This window comes from Fukomys damarensis, unplaced genomic scaffold (assembly GCF_012274545.1).
Source record: "Fukomys damarensis isolate Sample0158 unplaced genomic scaffold, DMR_v1.0_HiC HiC_scaffold_14, whole genome shotgun sequence".
Classification (NCBI taxonomy): Eukaryota; Metazoa; Chordata; class Mammalia; order Rodentia; family Bathyergidae; genus Fukomys; species Fukomys damarensis.
In genome coordinates, this window is record NW_022900926.1 from 1,845,998 (window position 1) to 1,866,268 (window position 20,271).

General features: G+C 42.3%; 1 protein-coding gene across 1 annotated transcript in view; it reads right to left on the reverse strand.

Moving 5' to 3' along the window:
* The window catches only part of Man1a1 (mannosidase alpha class 1A member 1), a 125,194-nt gene that overhangs the window by 19,295 nt on the left and 85,628 nt on the right, over positions 1-20,271 (reverse strand). Inside the window, exons 7-8 of the mRNA XM_010644948.2 lie at positions 2,411-2,534; positions 1,292-1,385 (exon numbers count right to left, since the gene is read on the reverse strand). Of these exons, the coding sequence (XP_010643250.1) occupies positions 1,292-1,385; positions 2,411-2,534 (218 nt within the window). The remainder of the gene's footprint in view (positions 1-1,291; positions 1,386-2,410; positions 2,535-20,271) is intronic.

Here is a 20,271-nt window from a genome sequence, read left to right on the forward strand (position 1 = left end):
CATTGCTCAAATTCTGTCACTCGTCCTGGAAGAGCCAGGCTCATTTTTGAGGACATGTTTGCCAATTACTCATGTGCGAATAACCAGCTGTTTTTAGTTATTCCTCCACACAAAGGTGGTGACCAGGAAGCAAGAGTTGCTCATCCATGGACAGCCAGTAATCAGCGACAGCCAGGAGTGGACAGGGGTCTCGCAACGGAGCCTCCCCTCCATCACCTGCTCTGCACTACAGCTGGACGCTGTGTGGTGCTTTCACCTCACACCAACGTCGGCCTCGCTCCCGTAAGCACAAGGCTGGCACGCACCACGCCAGCAGGGCTTTTCCTGCTGCGTTGAGAACGCTCACAGGTGGGGCTGGCTTTTCCTTGTGGAGGTACAGAGCACAGCGGGGTGAGCACTGTGCGGCGTGGCTCTGCCGGGCACCCACGCTGGTCCCGGCAGTTTCACCTATTGCACATGCAGCATAAGTGCAAGCGTCCGCACAGCAAGGAAGGCACAGAGTCCTAGTATTTTCATAAAATACATTTGACCTTACGGCCTGTAGAAGGTCCCAGGGCCTGCAGAATCTGTGGACCGCAATGATGTCAGTGGCAGTCTGGGGGTTCAATAGCAGGACCTCTCACGACTACCACCAACACACAGGTGTGGATGTTAGCATGTTTCCCCTAGGCACGTTATTCTTCAGGAAAAGTGCTTACAAAGTAAAAGTGCGGCATGGTCACCAAAGGGTGATGTGTAAGTATAAATTCCCAGTCAGAGTAAGATCTGAAGGCAGTGCAAAGCCTGTCCCAGAGCTGGGCGCTCATTTTATACTCTGCCCTGTTTCCAGCTACTACTTAATCTCCTCCCAGGGCTCCAGACCGGCTTAGGTGCAGACCCTGCTCTAAACCGTCTGAAGCCAGAAGCAGGGTTTCTAGCATCAAAGTCTTTGTATGACACTCACTCCCACATTAAAGGTAATTCTCCTGTCAAGAAGCTATGTGGCAGCTTAACGTGAAGGCCAGAAAGCATGGCTTGTGCTTCCAGTTCCCAGCCCCACATGGAGAAGGACCTGGCTGCTCTGTGAAAACCACACTGTCGGAACAAGAGGAACATGTTTCCCTCTCCACAGGCCGGCCTGAGGCCCACAGATCTCCTTCCGGTGTGCTTGTTGTGCCCGCACCTGCACTCCCACGTGGACGAGACGCCAGTTTCCTGCTGGTGCAGCCAGCCCACAAGAGCGGAGGGTCGGCAGCCACTGTCCCTCCCTCTCCTCCCTCCGTGCCGGCACCACCAGAGCCGAAGGACTTACGTTGACCCCACTGTCCACTACTGGGGTTCAGATAGTTGGGATAAAGGCCTTTGGGTTTTTTCAGTTTGTTCAGCACTGTTCGGATATTCATTACCTACAGCAGAAAAGGAAACATTTCTATGAAAACTGAAGAAAAAATTTTCATGCCATTCTTTCTCTCTGGATTATATTTTTGCACTTTAGACAAATGAGTTGATTTTAATGTTGCGGAGTTAGAACAAAGACAGTTACCATCAGCTCATGATCACAAAAATAGCGGCAGCAAGCGAGCACTGTCGCACTGATCGAGATCCACCTGACCAAGGACTTCCTGGTATACACGGACGTATGTGTGCAGCTGGGGACCAGCCCACTGAGGAAGCCCAGGTGAAAAGCACAATGAAAAAAGCAGGATGACGCCAGCATTTCTGGTCGGAGCCACCGGAGCAAGGAGCTGTCACCTACCAAGTCAGCAAGGGTGGGAGCTAAGGTCTGGGGCTGAGCGTGGACCGCACACTGCTGGGGATCCCCGAGAGCCAGACCGCTCAGTGCAGGTGAGGAGTCGGGTCCCGCGGGGCAGCAGGCGGTGACGCAGAGCGCAGGCATGGGCTGGGGCTTTCTCATGTGTGCAGGCCAGGATCAAGAGGACCCAACAAGGGGAGGCGGTGGGTGGCTGGCCTTCCCCGGGCATCACGCACAGCACAGCACAGCGCAGGGTCCGGGGAGGGCAGGGAGCTGGGAGTGCTTTGGTCACGGTGACAGCCGTGCCAGGAAGGGAAGTCCAGGTGGACAGGGCTCAAGCGAGAGGGGACAAGAAGGGCAGACAACAGGGGTGACGACGCTCTTAAGGGAAGTGGCGGTTAGGGACCCAGAGGTGGGGTGCATGTCAAGGTGCGCGAAGAGGTGAATGCAAATCTACCCAACAGCTGCAGGTTTGCCCCCAGTCACAGATCAGTTCGACGCCCGCCTCCCGTCAAACTCTGCAAGTCCCTCACACGCGTGGCTCACACAGTCCGTACAGAAGCTGTGTCTCAGGGTATGGGATGTGAGGAACTCCAGGTCCCCCACTTCCCAGGAGCCCTGGGCGGCTGCTGTCCCCACCCATCATGGGAGAGCTCACGAGTCAGCACGGGGCATCACCTTCTCAGCAAAGACGGGGTCTCCTGACAGGTGGCTCAGGTGTGTGAACTCCAGATGCAGCGTCCCGAATTCCGCCAGGATGCTGCTGCCTCCGGAGGCCCAGGGCCAGTTCCTCCCGATGCCACTGGAGAGAGGACAGAGTTACGGGTCAGACAGGCCCCACTGCCACGCGTCCAGCAGGAGTGAGAGGCAGCTTTGCATATCCAGATAAGAGTCCACGCCGGGTGAGGTGAAACCAGGCAGGTGTTTTGCTATTGGTTTTGGGCTTTTATTATCGGCAAATGGAAAACTGGTGTTGACCTAAGGAAGAAATGGTTTTCCGCTTGCTCTTGATGAATAAATATCAGAAAGCACAGGTGCTCACAGAGATGCACAGTCATTCCAAGTAGAAAATGAAACAAGGCCAGACCAAGATGCCTTCCACCCCTACTCCACACAAAACCCTTCTACGTTTTAGTTAACTTCGGCCCGAGATTCTGCTGTGGCCTGGAACTAGGCACTGGGGACGCACCCTCTGAGAGGGGAATCCACCTGTTCTCCTTCCCAGCTGCAGTGGAGTCGGCGGCTGCCCCTCACCTGTTTGTGCCGTGAGGTGCGTTGTCCTCACCACAGGCACCAAAGCAATGGGGCCAGCTGACCATGGATTGTGACCTCCACACCGTGAGCCACAATGGACTATTCTCTTTAAGTTGATTATCTCAGGTATTTTATTGTAGAAATATATATTTATTATACACATATAGGCTCCATGAGATTTTAGGTGTGTGCTGCATCTAGCTTTATTTAGACAGGAGATAAAGTTCAACTCTTATACATTTCAACATTGTGCATGTCCTCCTTCCACTTACTAGATTTGTTTTCATGTTTATCTTCAGATCGTTTCATGTGTTTTCCAATTGCATTTTCTGAGGCACTCATCCCTATGTTATTTAATCTGTGTTCAAGAATCTCAACAAAACTGTGTCACATAAATGTAGAAGAGGTCAAAGCATGGGCTTCAGTCATCACTGCCTTGTGGATCATTGCTTTCTGGGACAAATGCTTGTTGTTTTAGTGCAGTGCTGGGCATCAAAGCCAAGACCTCATGGGTGCTGGGTAAAAGCTCTGCCACTGAGCTGTACCCCACCCTGAGAAGCGCCTCTTCAAAATAGCTGGTCTTTTACAAAAGAGTCACAAATATGTATACTCACACCTGCACAGGGAGCGACTCTTGACACATAGTCAAACTCTTGGGTATGTTTTATTTCTGGAGAACCATTTAAAACTTTAAAACATATGTGATAATTCAAATGAGTAATAAAGCCACTTACTCTTGTGATCAAGAAACTTCTGATACCCATATGCACATTTCTGTGTTAACTCAGGTGCAGGGTTATTGCAGGGGCCATGCACGGCACCAGGTTACGGGCATGGCCATAAATCACTCTTTCCTCAAAGCTTTTACAGAGTCATGGAGATGGGAGCAGAAAGAATCCAATGGAACATGGTGGATGCCAATACCAGCAGGGGTTCCGCAAGCGCCCAGAGGCAGGATCTGCAACGTGATGCATGGACCACAGCAAGGGGACCACCGCCCCCAGCTGCTTCCCCAGGCTGGGCACCAGTGAGGCGAGAGGGACCTCGGCAGAAGGACCAGCTGGCAGCCAGCGCGGGGACAGATCCTGGAGGCTCATGGAGCTCGCACTCTTCTCTTTCCCGATCCCATTTAAATGTTACCCTCGCTGCCACTCAAACTTCTTAACCAACTTCCTCTGCCTGGGCACAGCCTGCCAGCCCCATCCTTGCTACTGCCACCAGGCTGCTGAAGAACAAGAAAAGGACAACGGACAGGGAGCTGGCGTCTGAAGTCCGGGGCCGGCCTCGCTCTAACTCATGCTCCTTTTTAGGCCCCAGTACTGATTTTCTTCCAAAGCACAGATGTACAGTTACACCTAACGAAAGCACACAGAAACCTGAAAACAGACCGAAGCGCATGTAGTCATGTAAGTCAGAAAATGCCTTAAATCGTACGCTCTGGGACCATGTCTGTTTTTGTCTGTATAGGTTGGGTTGGGGAGCAAGAACATCCAGCCATCCTCGTGGGATGGACAGCTGCTCTCAGAGTTCCTTAACACCTGGCCACGCACATGGTGGCTGGCTGTTCACGTCAGGAGCATCCATCGGATTCCAGGCGTTTTGTCGCTGAGTCAAGGCAATAATCTATCAGGCAAAACTACAAGTTTCTATGCTGCGGAGAAACAGTAAAATAAAGCTGTGACCCCAGGCTCCTCAGTGTAAGGGGATGACAGCTTTGGGCCTGAAAGGGAGGAACACAGGGTGCTGGAGAGGCCCAGGCCCCGCTGGTCATCAGGGACTTGCTCTCTGCAGCTCAGAGCACGGGAGCATGTGGCAGCATGCTCGGGTGTGCAAGCGGAGACGCGTAAATGTGCTACACAAAACTCACACTGCTTTTGGATCATGCACTTCCTCCTTGCCACTAATGTGGTGAATCGGGAGAAAATCAGAGACATACTGAGATTCTTCAACATATTCAAAATAAGACTTAACATGGGTTATGTACTTTCCCTCCCTCCTCCTTCTCATACTCATATCCGAGGGAAACCTGTTTAATCTCAGCAGGAGCATCAGAAGCGTACATCACACTCACAGAAAGACGCTGCCCTGGCATGCACAGGATGTGGCGGCCAGCACGGCGGTAGCCACCACTCGTTCCACCTACAGAACCAGTGTGGCCCCGGTCAGGGCGGCACCTGCTCCTCACCATGTGTCAGGGAAGTGGTTCAGGACACCAGAGGGCACAGCCCTCGCTAGAGGTTAGTGAGGTCCCCTGCCAAGACCTGCAGGCTGCCCGGGCACACCCAGGTGCGGTGTGACAGGTGTGTCTCTGGGAAAGGCTGCTGCCAGCTCTGTGCAGCAAGCAGGCACCGTGCCACGGGAGGAGGGTTCCGGACAAATGATTTCTAAGATGAAAGTACCACATGGATGGTGGGCAATCGGCACTGAAATGGGGGATCTGTGGCCAAGGAAATGAGTCTGGGGAGTCCTCTCTGGGGCTGGGCTATCTGGGGTCCTGGGGGTCCCACGTCACCAGAGTCCAGCATCTTAGACCTCTGCCCCCCAATTCCTCTCAACTCTGGTAGCAGGAGACTTACGTGTGTTTACCTCCTGTTCCATTATCACAGTACTTTACGCGTGGTTGTGGTCTTCATCTGGCCTATTTCATAAACATGAATAAATTTCAGAAAAATCCTTGAAAGACAAATCAGTTTGTATGCAGAAACTATTAGTTCTATCAGATGGGCACAAAAGTAAGGACTATTTTACATATTCCCAATCTTATTATAATGGCTACATTTTGAGCCCAAACAGCACTGGCATATGGAAACACATGAGAAGTGGGGGCACTGCCAAGTGTGTGGTTCAAAGAATCTGAAGTAGAACTCCCAGTTGTAAAACTCTAGCTTCATTTGTTTGTCTCCTTCAATTCCTAGTTCTTACATTTTAGCCTGGAATATTATTTAACATGCATGTTTCAAAATTTTAAATTAACTTACATTTTTTAACTTAAATGTTCTACAAAGGTAATAATTATTTGAAAATAATACATCACAAGAAGAATGATTTTAGCAATCACAAACACGCCTTTAAAAGAACCGCGTCACTGTGATTCTTCTGGGAACAGAGAATGTGATTTTGTTTCCTTAAGATTTTAATGTGGGGCTGGGGATGTACCTCAGTGGTGCCGCCACCTGCTTTGCAAGCGCTAGGTCCCAAGTTTGATCCCCATTACCAAAAGAAAATAAAAAGATTTTAATCTGGATGTAACTTAGCAGTGGCAAAGTACTTCTTCATCCTGTTGTACTCAGAAGCAAGAAAGTCCAATTATCTGCTGACCTCTCTGCCCTGGGAGGCAGTGGGCGCTCTGTGGACCTTCTTCTTTCTCCTGGAATGGTTAATGGGGCACAGGAAGGAGCCAGCATACTAATGGCGCTGTTCCACTCACGGCCGAATCCTACTGGGCAGTGCAACTCTTAAGGCCTGCAGTGGCTCCAGCAGCTGGGGGCCGTTCTGCACTGATGTAGTGCTTTCAAAAGAGCCTCATGTGGAGGGAACTGGAGGTACACGTTATAGGGACTGCTGAGTATAGTTGGGATCATTAATGCATTTATTTGGCAACTTAGTATAAGTGAATGCCACAAATAAAGAATTTATAGCATTCTGACATCTTCAGCACCAGAGGGTCTTCTCAGCTGGGCCCTCCCCTGCTGGTGCCGCTGCCTCTATCTTCAGTGCCAGAAAGGTAGCCGCATGGGCACCCCCTGAACCCCCCCCACCTTACCCCTCGCACTTTTAGACCTCCTGATTTTATCAATCTTTGGATCTACTCTGTAGAGGCAGAGGTGCTCATAAAGAGTATTTTCTGGCACTTTTAACTTTGAACATCTTTAAAGAAGTGGTGGGGGAAACTTATAGTAGAACTGAGTGGAATTCAGCCCTTTAGGAGGTCGGGGAACTCAGTCTGGGCCTTGCAGCCCGAGCTCATTCTACTTTGTGGGGTTCTGCCACCAGCTAGCTGAGATCAGGGGACTCGGCTCTGCAAATGGCAGCACATATTGTATATTATGACAGCAGTGATATAGTCTGAAAGAGGCCCTTTAAACTCATTTTTGTTTCTTTCTTTTTTTCATACTACTCTGAAAATTCTTTTTTTTCTTTTTGCTTTCTTTCTCTGACTCAGTCTCTTACTCCACTATAGTATCCCTCATCTCCTTTCTTTGTTTCTGCTCTTGTCCTAATCAGATTTCTTCTTTTATTATTTTCTCTTTATGTTCTTTTCTTATGTTATTCTACCTCACTCAAGGGTTACAATATTTCTATTTTGTTTGTTCTTTTTGAATTTAACAATTTCCTGACGATTGTCTGGTCATTCTACGTCTTTTGGCTTCATATGAAACCTTCTCTAATTCTTATATTTATCTATGCCTCTTGTCTTAACTTTGTTTTAAGCCCCCATTGTAAATGGTAAATATCCTTATTGAAAAGTTTATTTACTGTCAGCATATTTTGGATTGCTTCTTGATTTTAATTAAATTCACATGGTTTGAAGGTGATAGATTGATGACTACCACAAGTGGTCATTTTGCAAATTGTGCTTCATTATATTGTGGTGCTGATTGTATCAATTAGGATAAAGGATTGTGATTGATTCAATGAGCTCTTTTCTTCAGTATGATGAAAATGAGAATGTCTATGAGTCATTAGAGACCCATGGGCTGCAGTCCAACTATATCAGGAAGATTTAAGTAATAATCTAAAGGTTAAACTAAGGATAACCCAACAACAGTGGCAAAAATGAGAAAACGTTTAAGCAAGATACAGGGACAGACTTCCAGTTCACCAATGGCAAACAGTGGGCAAATGAGAATGAAAAGTCTGACAGTGAATCATCAGGACACCCTGAACTCAAAGCACAGGAAGTAACAAAACTGATCAATCAGGCTCTAGAGAAATTTAAAACAGAAGTAATTTCCCAGATAATCATAGAGATGACGAGCAAAATGAAAAGTTATAATTCGTGAGTCTAGAACAGAAACTAAGAGGAAAATAGATAAGCTCAGGACCATGATAGAAGCCATGAATGCCCAGCATAAGAAAGGATTGGAAACGATAAATGCCCAATACAAGAAAGAAATGGAATCCATAGGACAGATTCAAACATATCCAGGAGATTAAAAACTCCATTGAGAGCGTTCACAACAGAATCAAAGAGTCCGAAGATAGATAGAATCTCAGATATAGAAGATAAAATTGCAGTCAGTGACCATGAAAAGAGAGGTCTCTTAAAAACAGTAGGGGATCATGAGAAATTGATACAACAACTCTTAGATGATACTAAAAGGAATAACATAATATTGATAGGAATTCAAGAAGTAGTAGGAGAAAATGTAAATGACTTAAAAAAGCTGTTCACAGAATTAATGACAGAAAACTTCCCAAACAGAGGGGAAGAATATGACATACAGATAAGTGAGGCATATAGGACTCCAACTAGCCATGATAAAAAAACAAAAAAAAACTACACCTAGACATATAATCAAAATCCCAGAAACCCAACAGAAGAACAAAATACTACAAGCAGTAAGAGACAAGAAACAAATCACATGCAAAGGAAAGCCTATCAGAATCACAGCAGACTTTCAATACAAATCCTTAGGTTAAGGAGAGCCTGGAATAAGATATTTCAAGTACTAAAAGAAAACAACCTCCAACCTAGACTGATGTATCCTGCAAAACTTTCTTTTAAAATGGATGGGGAAATAAGATAGTTCCATGATAAAGAACACCTGAGAAACTTTATCAATACCAAAGCAGCACTACAAGGAATTCTAAACAATATCCTAGAAAAAGACAATGAAGGTAACAACACAATGAGGCCCAACAGAGCAAACCAAATAGGCAAGCCAAGAAACTAAAAGGAGAAGGTGAAAAAAAAAAACTATGATAATAAATTAGTACATATCGGTTATAATCATCAATATTAGCGGCCTCAATTCACCAATCAAGAGAAATAGACCAGTAGAATGGATTAAGAAGCAAGATCCAATGATATGTTGTATACAAGACACGTCTAGTGTAAAAAGAAGCCCATAGACTGAAAGTGAAAGGACAGAAAACTTCTTCATGTAACAGGAGCCCCCCCGCAAAAAACCAGGGGTAGCAATCTTATTCACAGACAAAGTAAGTTTCAAACTTAAACTGAATGAAAGAGACAAAGAAGTTCACTACATCCTTGTGAAGGGAACAATTCAAGAGGAAGAGATAACAAATAATTTATTTTTAATTTATTGAGTATGTCAGAAAGTATATATGCTTTTTTTTTCCTCTTTTTTCCCTTTTTCTTTTTCTTCCTCTGATGCTGGGGATTAAACTCGGCACATTGTTCTGGCTAGGCAGGTGCAGCACTATTGAGCTAAATCTCTGGCTTTACATTTCATATTTTTAAAATTTATCAATACATTAATCCTTGTCTCTATATGTTGGTCTACCAAATTGATGAGTTATTTTGGTTCTCATTTTCTTTGCTTTTTTATTTGAGAATTTATGAAATCTGTATATATGAGTAGTATGAAAGGTATTAAGGCCCATCTGTCATTTTCCTCTTTCATCTCTGCTTTCTACAAATTTCCTTTTCTGTCACTACAGTTTGTTTGGTTGGAAATTTGTTAAGACAAATGTTGTTATGTTATCAATATATCTTTGTACCTATTTTCTACTGATGATGAATATTAATTTTAAAGTAAATTTTATTATAACTATACTTAATCATTAATATCATTTAGTATCTGGTACATATTACAAATTCTCCAACTCCCTCAAAGATATTTGTTTTTTCTCAAATTATACAAATCACCAACATTCCACACATCACTGCACTGTTTTATTATACCTAAGTATACATTGTATTGTAGAAAATATGCATTGTGTATATGTGTGGGGGGTATGTTTTTACATATATGTGTGCACTATTAAATGAGAAACATGGGCATGAATGTGGTAGGATTGTGCACATTTGGCATATTGATAGTTTCTCTGGCAACTTTTATGATTTCTTTAAATTACATGCTTGACTTAATTCATAGTCATTCGTTTGGGAAGAATATTACATATCTATTGGTGTTAAATTCTATCATTATACTTATAAGAATATAATAAAATAAGTATGGGATATAATAAAATAGAAACAAAAATCAGATCTTAAAAATGTGAATTTTTTTAGTTGCTTTTGGATTTCAAATATAAGTATATTTTTTCTGTGGGAAGTTTTGTTAGAAAATGTAAGTTGTACAATCAACAAGTATATGATATTTATCAACTAATAAAACCAAGGAGTTTATAAATCCTAAAATTCTGAGGACAGTTTCTCAACTATAATATGTAACTTTGTTTTATTTATAATTACATTATTTCAAAAATATTATAAGAAAACCAGAAAGAATATAATGTTTGAAGATCATATCAAACTAATGTATTTTGATTAGTCTGTTTTACATAAATTCTTGTTTATTTCATATCCTTTTTTTTGCTGTCATATATACGTATATTTGAAATTTTTATTTAGTATCTTCATTTCTTGTTATCATGTATCTTTGCAATCTTTAATACCCCCCCAAAAAAAGAATTTACAGAACTGGAACAATTCGAAAAGTGTCAGATGCATGCACCAACAAAGCATTATATAGGTCTGAGTCTCGAATAGTTATGATTTTCAATTTACCTTCCTTGCTACCTGCTGTTCTCTGTAAGATGGTAAATGAAGAATTTTCACTCAAGAATGATGAGTAAATATAAATAATAATTTTCTTGAAGTTTCCTGCCTGAATAATTTCTGATTAGCTGACTGGTGAAACAACTCACTTCAAACTCTTGGTCTGCAACACAATTTAGTCCTTGGGGTGACAAAGCCTTCACTGTTTGGAGAAGAAAGCTCCCCCACGCTGTACATGTTACTGTTCAGCCTTATTCACGTATGCAAATGGGATGGTGCACAGGACTATTTAATTCAAAAGAACGCATAATTTGACACTGTTCCTTTTGGTTTTCAGCACAAATTAGGAAAGAATAATCAGAAATTTCATGAATGACTGTTCCATTTAGTGATATTCCCAAAGCTAACTGATTTTGAGATGGAGCAATTTTAGCTTCACTTAGAAATGTCTCCTCCTGACGAGGCTTGCAGGGTGCTTGTCCTTCATATTTGCATTTTGCGGTCTCAGAGCTTGACTAACAATTTGAGGGGTTGAGCATGGGAGGGCCTGAGGAATTCCACCACTGGGCCAGGAGTGCAGCATGGGGGTCAAACGCCCAAGGGTCGCCACACTCCCTTTGTCTGATTATGTGACTTTCACTTTGCTCTTTGCTTTATCCACGCTTCGAGTTTCTCATGTAAGAAACCCTAAGATAGTTACGCTTGCAGGTCTGATTTATTTCACTTAACATTTTGGTCACAAGGTGCATCCATTTGCTGGCAAATGACTCAGATTTATCCCCTTGGAAATTAAAGTGTAACGTGGGGCCGAACCATGCTTAGAAGCCACAGCACCTTGCTCCTCTCAGCATTGCGCAGTTACTCTGGTGCAGTTCAGACCGGACACTTACTAGGCCCGCTCACTGTGGCTTCCTTTGCACCTAGCTTGGACTGTGGGGAGACAGAGCTGCAAAGCAGGAGGTGGTGAGAAACCCTCCCTAGTTCCCGAAGCAACCTACGCCAGACGCCCCAAGTCGCCGCTGTTCCCTTTCCGGTGGTTCTCTGGCTAAGATCCTGCTAACTGCTACCAACAGCCTGTAGTCCAGCGGAATGCAGTTTTTGCTCAGTTACTGGGCAAACTGACACAAACTACCAGGAGACACGACCGAAAAGGCTGGCGGAGCCACAGGGAGCACTCTGGTCCGTGTGTGCATCCATTCGTCACTTTCCACCCACTGCCTCAAATGGCACTGCAGTTTTCAGACACTGAATATGCCCATCAGTGTACGTCATGACCCCGTCAAGTGCGCAGTACCTGACTGCATGGACAGATTCTCATTATTTAAACACACCCTGCCGAGGAACACCAGAGCTATTTTAAGGCCAGTATCAAAAATTCAATGGTATGTTCAGTTAGATTGTTTTTATTATTTTCAGTCAAAACTGTCTACATTGCTTTCAGCTAGAAGATGTCAGTTTAACTGCTAAAACTGATAATGAAGACATTTTGAGAATGTGTATCGGAGGCATAATGTGTCCACTATTTACAGTGTTCTTTCGGCGTGGGTTTCCGCTATCCCCCCACATTGGGTCGCCTGGAGATGTTGGGATGTTTCACATCCACCTGTTGTAAGCCACTGCACCAAGTCCTTTAAAATCGGGAGAGGGGAACTGTATAGCAATCATTTATATCCAGACACTTTTCTAATAAATCTGAGTGTAGAATACAAGCACAGTATATTCTATCTTCATAAATGTCAATTCATTAAAACAGTTGTCAGCCATCTCTGCAAAATTCCTCCTTCCTGTGATTTTTTTTTTCTTTTTCTTGGTACCAGTGATTAAACTCTGGACCTTGTGCATGCAAGGCAGGCACGGTGGCACTGAGCTAAATCCCTGGCCCCTTTTCTTTGATTTTTGATACAACTGTTTCATTACTCTAAGAGTTCAGCACATAACACACTTCCAAGATCAGACCTGAAGATAGTAAGACTATAGGGAAACAGGGTCAAGTTTGTTGCTCTTTGTCTTCTGATCTATGGGTGAGCGGGTCATCTGTGCACCAAACATGAGGCTCTGGGCCTCTGATTCTGCAATTTGGTCTCATTGTCACCTGCCTGGCCAGCTCTGTCCACCTCTACTGGACACTGAGATCACCTGGGACTGAGCCACGCTTGATGATGTGGTGTAATTCCCAAAGTTTAAACACTGCCAAGAAACATGCTTGGTTTAATAAAATTAAAAAGCAAAAATAGGGCTGACTCACTGGCTCCTGCCCCACACTTCTATTCAATAATGTAATTCAGTATCGACTGGCACTCCACACGTGCGTGCTGAGGCGCAGTTTGAGAAAAGGTTCTGCTTCAGGACAACACCGTGGTCTGTAACTGGACTTGCTGTGGCCTCCAGTTGTGCTTTCTAGGAGCTGAGCCATGTGCAGTGGAGAAACAAGAGCAGAGGACAAATTCTTCCGAGGCCACATTTCATTCATCTTAAATGCAATTCTCTACTCTGAATTGATGTTCTTCCTCATTTTTGGGATGTTGAGTTTGTCCTTATAGATGGAATGATGACAGCAGGGAGGTTGTTCCCCCATCTTTTTTTTTTTTTTGGTACTGAGGATTGAACTTGGGACCTTGTGCTTGTGAGTCAGGCAGCAGCACCACTGAGCTACATCCCTGGCCCTCCCCCCGTACTTTTCAATGACACAAAAATACTGGCCACCTAAGGCTGATAATGATTTGGGAAATCTTACTTGGCCCATGCAAGCTAAGTCTGGCATCAATGATCTCAGGACAGCCAGAGCAATGGAGAAATTACTACTGGCAAGAACAGCTCACTCTCAATTATGCCAAAAGCAACGTTAGTCTTTGGCAGAAATTCTGAGGTATTTATAAGCACACTATTGAGTGTTTCTGCTCAACAAGTTTAAAAATAAGCACTTGGGGTGTATCTTGCCAGACTCGGCCAGTAAGACCCAGTCAATCCACTATCATTTGTTGGGTGCTTAATACGTGCCGGGTAAACATCACACACCCGAGGAAACATGCTCAGAATTTTTCAGGCCAGATGCAGTGCCTTGAAACTTTGGAGGGTTGGGGTCTCATCTGCAGTTCAGTTAAATATTTGTCTAGACAGCCGAGCAGAGGAAAAAGAACTGTGAGAAAATCATTTTTGGCCTTCTGATGGCCTTCCTCAGAGCTCTTTAACCTAGAAATCAAGTAGGTCTAATTAAATTTTATAGAAGAAAGTGGACTCTGCCTCCTCAGGGGTTCCGAGCGCACTGATGTCTCCTTACACAATTCAGGAGAGCCTCACTCAGGTCTCTTCTGGGTACTACAGCACGTGGCAGCACTGAGGATTCGGTTCTGGACGTGCAGTACTAAGTGTGTCATTACTGTACTTGCGAGTGGGCGGTAGACTGTTTGAAAGGCATGATCAATAAAGTGAATGCTAAATTACGGCAGCTGCAGTGAAGAGAGAGTTAAATACTATGACTGCTATTCCAATTCCTAAATGATGAAATAATAGCAAGGAAGTTCAAGCAAGAGATGATGTTTAGATAGTTAAGGGGTTAGGTTTAGGCTGCACTATGTAAACTTAGATGTTTCTCTTGACATCTAATGTAAATCTAACCAAGCAAGAGGCCTGAGATGGTTAGTTAAACTACCTTGTAATTTAAAACTGCAGCCTTTCCTAGATTTGCACTTTTACATAAGAAATAAGTGCATGCATGGCTTGTGATAAGAAGAACAAACAGATTCCGTGATTATCTTGACAGACGCCCGAGAAAGCCACCACACCACCTCATTCTCTTCTTTCCGCCTTCTGCCTGCAATTTATGGTTTGGAGGCTGCTGGACGTTGTGTTATGAAACAGTATGGCAACTAATGTTTTAAAACATAAAGATTAGATTAAAATCATGATAAAAGAATGAAGATGACAGTGAAGAATAAACAGTAAAATTCAACAAAAAGCCGAGGTATTCTTGAAAGAACACAAACTACTTGAAGGAAACCAACATCCGCCCGCTCTGGTCTGCAGAAACGTTTTTATAGAAAACACAGTCAGCTCCACGGTACCGCCTGGGCTGCACCGAGAACGCTGCTCCGTATGGCTGTGGGAGGGCATCTTGCATTTAATTCTCACACTCAGCTTTTCTCCCTAACTGGAAAGTAAGATCTGAAGGCAGGGAGATGATTCTGTTTGTGTGCCACAGCTTCTCCCTCGATTAGATATTCATACTGTAGGAGCCACAATCTCATCGTGGCACCAAATAATCCACTTCTAACATATTTGAGCAACCTTTCCTTTCATATTTTCTACAAAATTCAGGAAGTACAATAAATTAAGTTCACTACTCAGAGTTAAAATATTTCACATACTGCCACATGTTTACCTTAATTTACTTGTCTCCATTACTTCAGTGATTGATATTCTTTCTACTATTGGAAAAATGTTGAAAATATAATTAAATTCCAAAACTCTGTTACAGGGTAAGGATCAAAGTATGTCATTTGTATACGCTGAACTTCTGGAAGGATGATAGTAACATTCTAAAATATTTTAAAGACATAAATGTCTAGCTGGTGGCTCTGATAGCAAAAGTATAAAATTTCTAGAAGAAATATCCAGAAAGTTTATAAACTTTTAATTAAGTTTATAGAAAACAGTAAGAATATAAGTATATAAAATAACAATGTATAAAACAAGTATAAAAATTCGCTTGCTTTTGAAGGGTGCAAAAAATGAAAACATTAGTATACATACGTCTGCCCTTTTAAGATGAAAATTATGAAGTTATTATCTTTAAGAAAGTACTGAGAGGAAGCAGTACCAACACAAAAAGCTGCAACTTTTAGTTTTTTTTAAAGAAAGTATAAAGAGCTAAAATTAAATCATCAAGTAGTATTTCTGCAACTGGAAGTAATCAGTCATTTTATCTCTAAGAAAAAGGAAGACAAGGCTTCCTCCCGACTTAGGTTGCACCAAGGGAGTTGGAGCTTCCTGAGACACCAGGCAGAGCAGCGGTGGGGCTAGGGAGTGGGCGTGGGGAGCTCGGGTCAGTACTTAGACCCGAACATGGTAGTTCTGAACCAGTGAGGGCCGGATGGTGGGTGTGGGTCTTGGAGAGCGGCTGTGGACGGAAAGGGACAGCAGGACTCCGGACGGAACCCCAGGCAAGGGCGGATGGACCGTGGTGAAGCTTAGGAGACCACAAATGGGACGCTCAGGGCGTAAAATATCTTATGGTCGTAAGAGGCACCTTCTTGTTCTTTAAATGTTGATTTAAGAACAATGGTGATGTTTATGGGCTGTTTTTTCCCACACTCAAAATGAAAATGCTTTCTTGGATCCCATGAGGGAGACGTACATTCTTAGAATTTCAGACACTGACATCAGATAATGGTCAAATGTCAGTGTGAACCACGCATAGCCTCTTCGGAATGGGGAGTGCTAAGGAAGAAATGAAGCAGAGGCGCAGCCTGGCGGACGGCTTGGAGGGAAGACAGCCCTGCAGGGAAGATCTCTGAGCCAGACCAGAGCAAGGCTGGACCCTGCTGGTGGGACACCAGCTCCCCAGGCGACAGCACCAGGGCACTGGGGTTACGCGGGGCGGGCGGGCAGCCCTCAGCCAGCACCAGCACGCAATTCAACAATCATTCGTAATTCTAAGGAAAAGGCTGAATGCAAGCATTTTAATTTTCCCTTTTAAGATTTTCATAAAGATCAATTTATTCAATTTGAGGAACTTTCTTGGCAATGGCTTTTCAGAAATCATTTAAAGGTTATAGAAATAATATGCATATAGCAATAAATTGAAAACATACAAAAGACTGTGTACTAGAATTCAATGTGCCTCACACTATCGACCCGTCTGTCATTTCTGGGTAAATATCATTAGCGCAATTCAGTGACATCTCTCCAGAGTCCCTACGTATGGTCACGTACACGGAGGCAAAGCGGAGTGAGGAGAGCCCCGCGCTTGGTGAAAATGCAGTCTTGTCTGCCTCACCTCAGCTGCACAGTAAGTATTCCGAGGAGGGGTCGCCCAGAGACGTTAACAAACATTTTTCTTTTGTTTCGAGCTTTTCTATTATAAACAATTGTGCATGCACGAATAGATCCCCAGGATAAAATTCTGCAAGTGGGATTCCAAGTTATAAAGTAATTAAAATTTAAATAAACTCTACCCAATAGTCCCCTGAAACATCTGCTCCAATGCCTGTTTCCTCTGAATCTGCATAAGAATGGTCTAGCTGCTTACTAGCTGCAAAAATTTGTAAAAATTTAAAAACTTGGGCAACCTAAAAACTAACATCTTAGTGCTGTTTTGACTTGTGTTTCTTTAAATATAATCTTCTGTTCAGTGGCCAATGCATTTATTTCTCTGAGAAGTACCTACGTATGAGCTTGTCTCTTTTGCCTTGGTCTCACTGCCTCTTTCATGTGTTTTAAAGTCTATCTATCGAACTACCTGTCCACCCATCCACCCATCCACCTATCCACCCAGGGCTGGGAACCAAACCACGCAGGGCCTCAGGCACACGAGGCAAGTACTGTACCACCGAGCTATAATTCCAGTCCTTAAGAAATTCTTTATCAATTAAAAAATTACAAGTAATGCATACTCAATGTAATGAGCAGGCCAATGTAAAGATGACTTTTGGAAAAGCTAACACTGTATCCTTAGCACTGCCAGTCGGCCAGTTCTAGTTAGCCAGTGTTACCCACCTGCCTCCAAACAAATAGATGCTACAGACTGTTATTCAGAATAAAATGAGATTACATTATATACATTACTTAGCAACACGCCTGTTTCAATTATCTCATCATGGACATCTCTCTGGGATAATCATTTTTAGCAGCTTCATAATAACATACTACAAAATGTATAATCACATTTTATTAAAGCAATTCTCTATAGATAAATGGGTAGCCCGCTAATTTAAGAAAATGTTACAGTTATACTACATTAGCTTTCACCAAGTGCTTTTTAACATGAAGAAACTTGCCTTTTATCCACCCTAAGGTTTACAGTTCTGCCTCAGTATGATGTCTTTTGCTTTTAGTTATTTTATTTTGCTGTTGTTGTTGCACTAATTCTTTTTTTTTTTTGGTACTGGGAATAGAACTCGGGACCTTGCACTTGTCAGGCAGGTGGGGGAACAATCAGCTACATCCCCAGCCCTGCACTAATTCTAATTTGGTAAAATTCTGCAGTATTTTTTTCTGCATTGTATAAGTTCTGGGTTCTGTGCCCTATTTAGAAGTAATCTTTCTTCTCTCAAGATTATGTTTTAAAAATCTTAAAAATCTGGGTAATATTTCTTTTTTTAAAGTAGGTTTAAGAGTGATAATTGTTGAAATATAACATATGTAGAAACAGTTATAAAATTTATATTTTTATACTGTGTATTTTCATTTTCCTCCTTATACAGTGCATGTTTTCAGAAAGCTTCCTGAGGCTCACCTGGCTTACAGTTTGGCTAATTGCGGCTAGTTGAGTATTTTAAAATTAATTTCTCTTTGACACTTCCTTCTTTTTTTTAAATTCTTACTGTGAAATTTCGCTGACTAATTCTTCCTGATGGAGATTTGGTAGTTTCATCAATACTTTCCCATTAAGAGGGGAAAATCTGCATTTAAACAACGTTGAACACTTTATCTGGTAAATACCAACATACAGAAGGCTGCAGACAAACCAGGGACCAGGCCAGATCATCAATGACCATCGCTCATGTCTTAGAGAACTTTCGGGCCGACCTTGGGCAAGCGAGTTCCTGAGACAGGAGAAGTGACACCGGCCTACACTGCCTTGAGAGTCCCAGAGGGTCAGATGGGGTGATGCACACATAACTGCTTGGGAACTACTGGGTTCAGCCCAGAAAAATATTTTTATCTTTTTAGATTAAGCAACTGACATTTAGCTAACCAAAAGAAATCTGTTTTCAGGTTTTTCTCTTCAATTTTAGAGATGTCTACTCAATAAAAATAAATTCACCAAATGTTCACTTGGAGATAGAAATTACAGCATAAGGTAGTAATGAACCAAAGTAAGGCGTTCCCAAGACTTAAAAGTGGAACTGACTGCTACTGTTAACAGCCAATCTTCTTAAAGCAATGTAACTGACATAAAACTAACCAAATAGGCAGCATTTTAAGAAGGCTCTTATGTAATTTTAAAATACTTTGAATAGTTACAGAGAGCCACAGACAACCAAAGACACTTTAAATGATTTAATAAGGCCAGGAAAATCTTGCCTACTGATTTTTCTCCCTAAATATGAAGTGTTCTCAGATCTGTTTGGGGCTGGAATCACATTGTTCTCGTAGGGGGCTGAACTCTGAGTCCTTAAGAACCATGCTTTAAAAGGTCCATTAATCATGAATTTCTTATGCACTGAAATATAGAAAATATTTTCTTACATCAGAAGGGAAGGCAGATCAGGACATTTACCAGAATACATATTTTGCAAAGACTATTACATAAAAATTTCTTAGTGCCAAACTTTTCGTTATGACAATTAGTTTACTGTTACAGACAGTGTATCATGTTTGTAAAGAACATCGCGAGTTTTAGAGCCGCTGATCCAATCACCAGTGAATCAATGAGTGAATGCAATATAAATTTTAAAACTTAATTCTAAAGGGTAAAATTGCTCTTTTATTTTTGAGATCCTAATCCCAAAATCCTAACCCTAAACAGGCCTGCAGGTAAATGAGGCAAGGTCCCGATCTAAGGGACCAAAGGGAATTTACTAGCACTGAAAATGGAGATAACGCCAATCCAGATTACTTACTGAAATAAGGGAACATTAAAAAGTGAGAAAAATATGTACAAAGACAACTACTATAGTAATATATTTAAAAAAATTAAACTCCCCAGTGAAAACATGCTGTAAAGAGACAATAAAAAAGAAACAATGTTGACATGTGGGGAAAAAGTAAAACAAGTTGAAGTTTTAATACCCCCCCAAAGCAAACTTGGATCAAAACTGTGGCTAGATCAAAATTTTTAACAACACACGAAGTCATTTGACCATAAAGTAAAATTTTTTCTACATTTTAGGACCCAGTTCTTATGGGACCCTATTCTCTCTCACACACTCTATTATTCATTGCATATTTCATATATATACACACATATATCTATATCTATCTTCCTATATATATAGTGTTTCAAAATGTAAAAATGCTTCACTTCTAATTTTGACTCAACCATTTTTCCTGTTCCCTCTCTACAGATAATGAATGCTGTTTCTTGAACGTCATTCTAAAACTATTTTTTGCTTATCCTAACAAATATGAATAAATATCCTCCCATTTTATATAAATATTAGCAGACCAAGCACACCATTAAGACCATAGTTTTGCTTCTAGTCTTGAATATTCAGGGTCCTGTTCTCTAAAATTTTATTTTTAACAAAAATTTCAAGTACACAAGTAAAGCAAGAGTCAATTACCTAGATTTAACAAATATTAAATTTCTTTTGTCATATTTTCTCTTTACCTATATGAAAGCATATTAATATTCTTTTAGAAAATTGTTTTAAAGAAGTTACAGACATCAAGTTATTAAATATTTCTCACAATAGCACCAAGAAAAATTAGG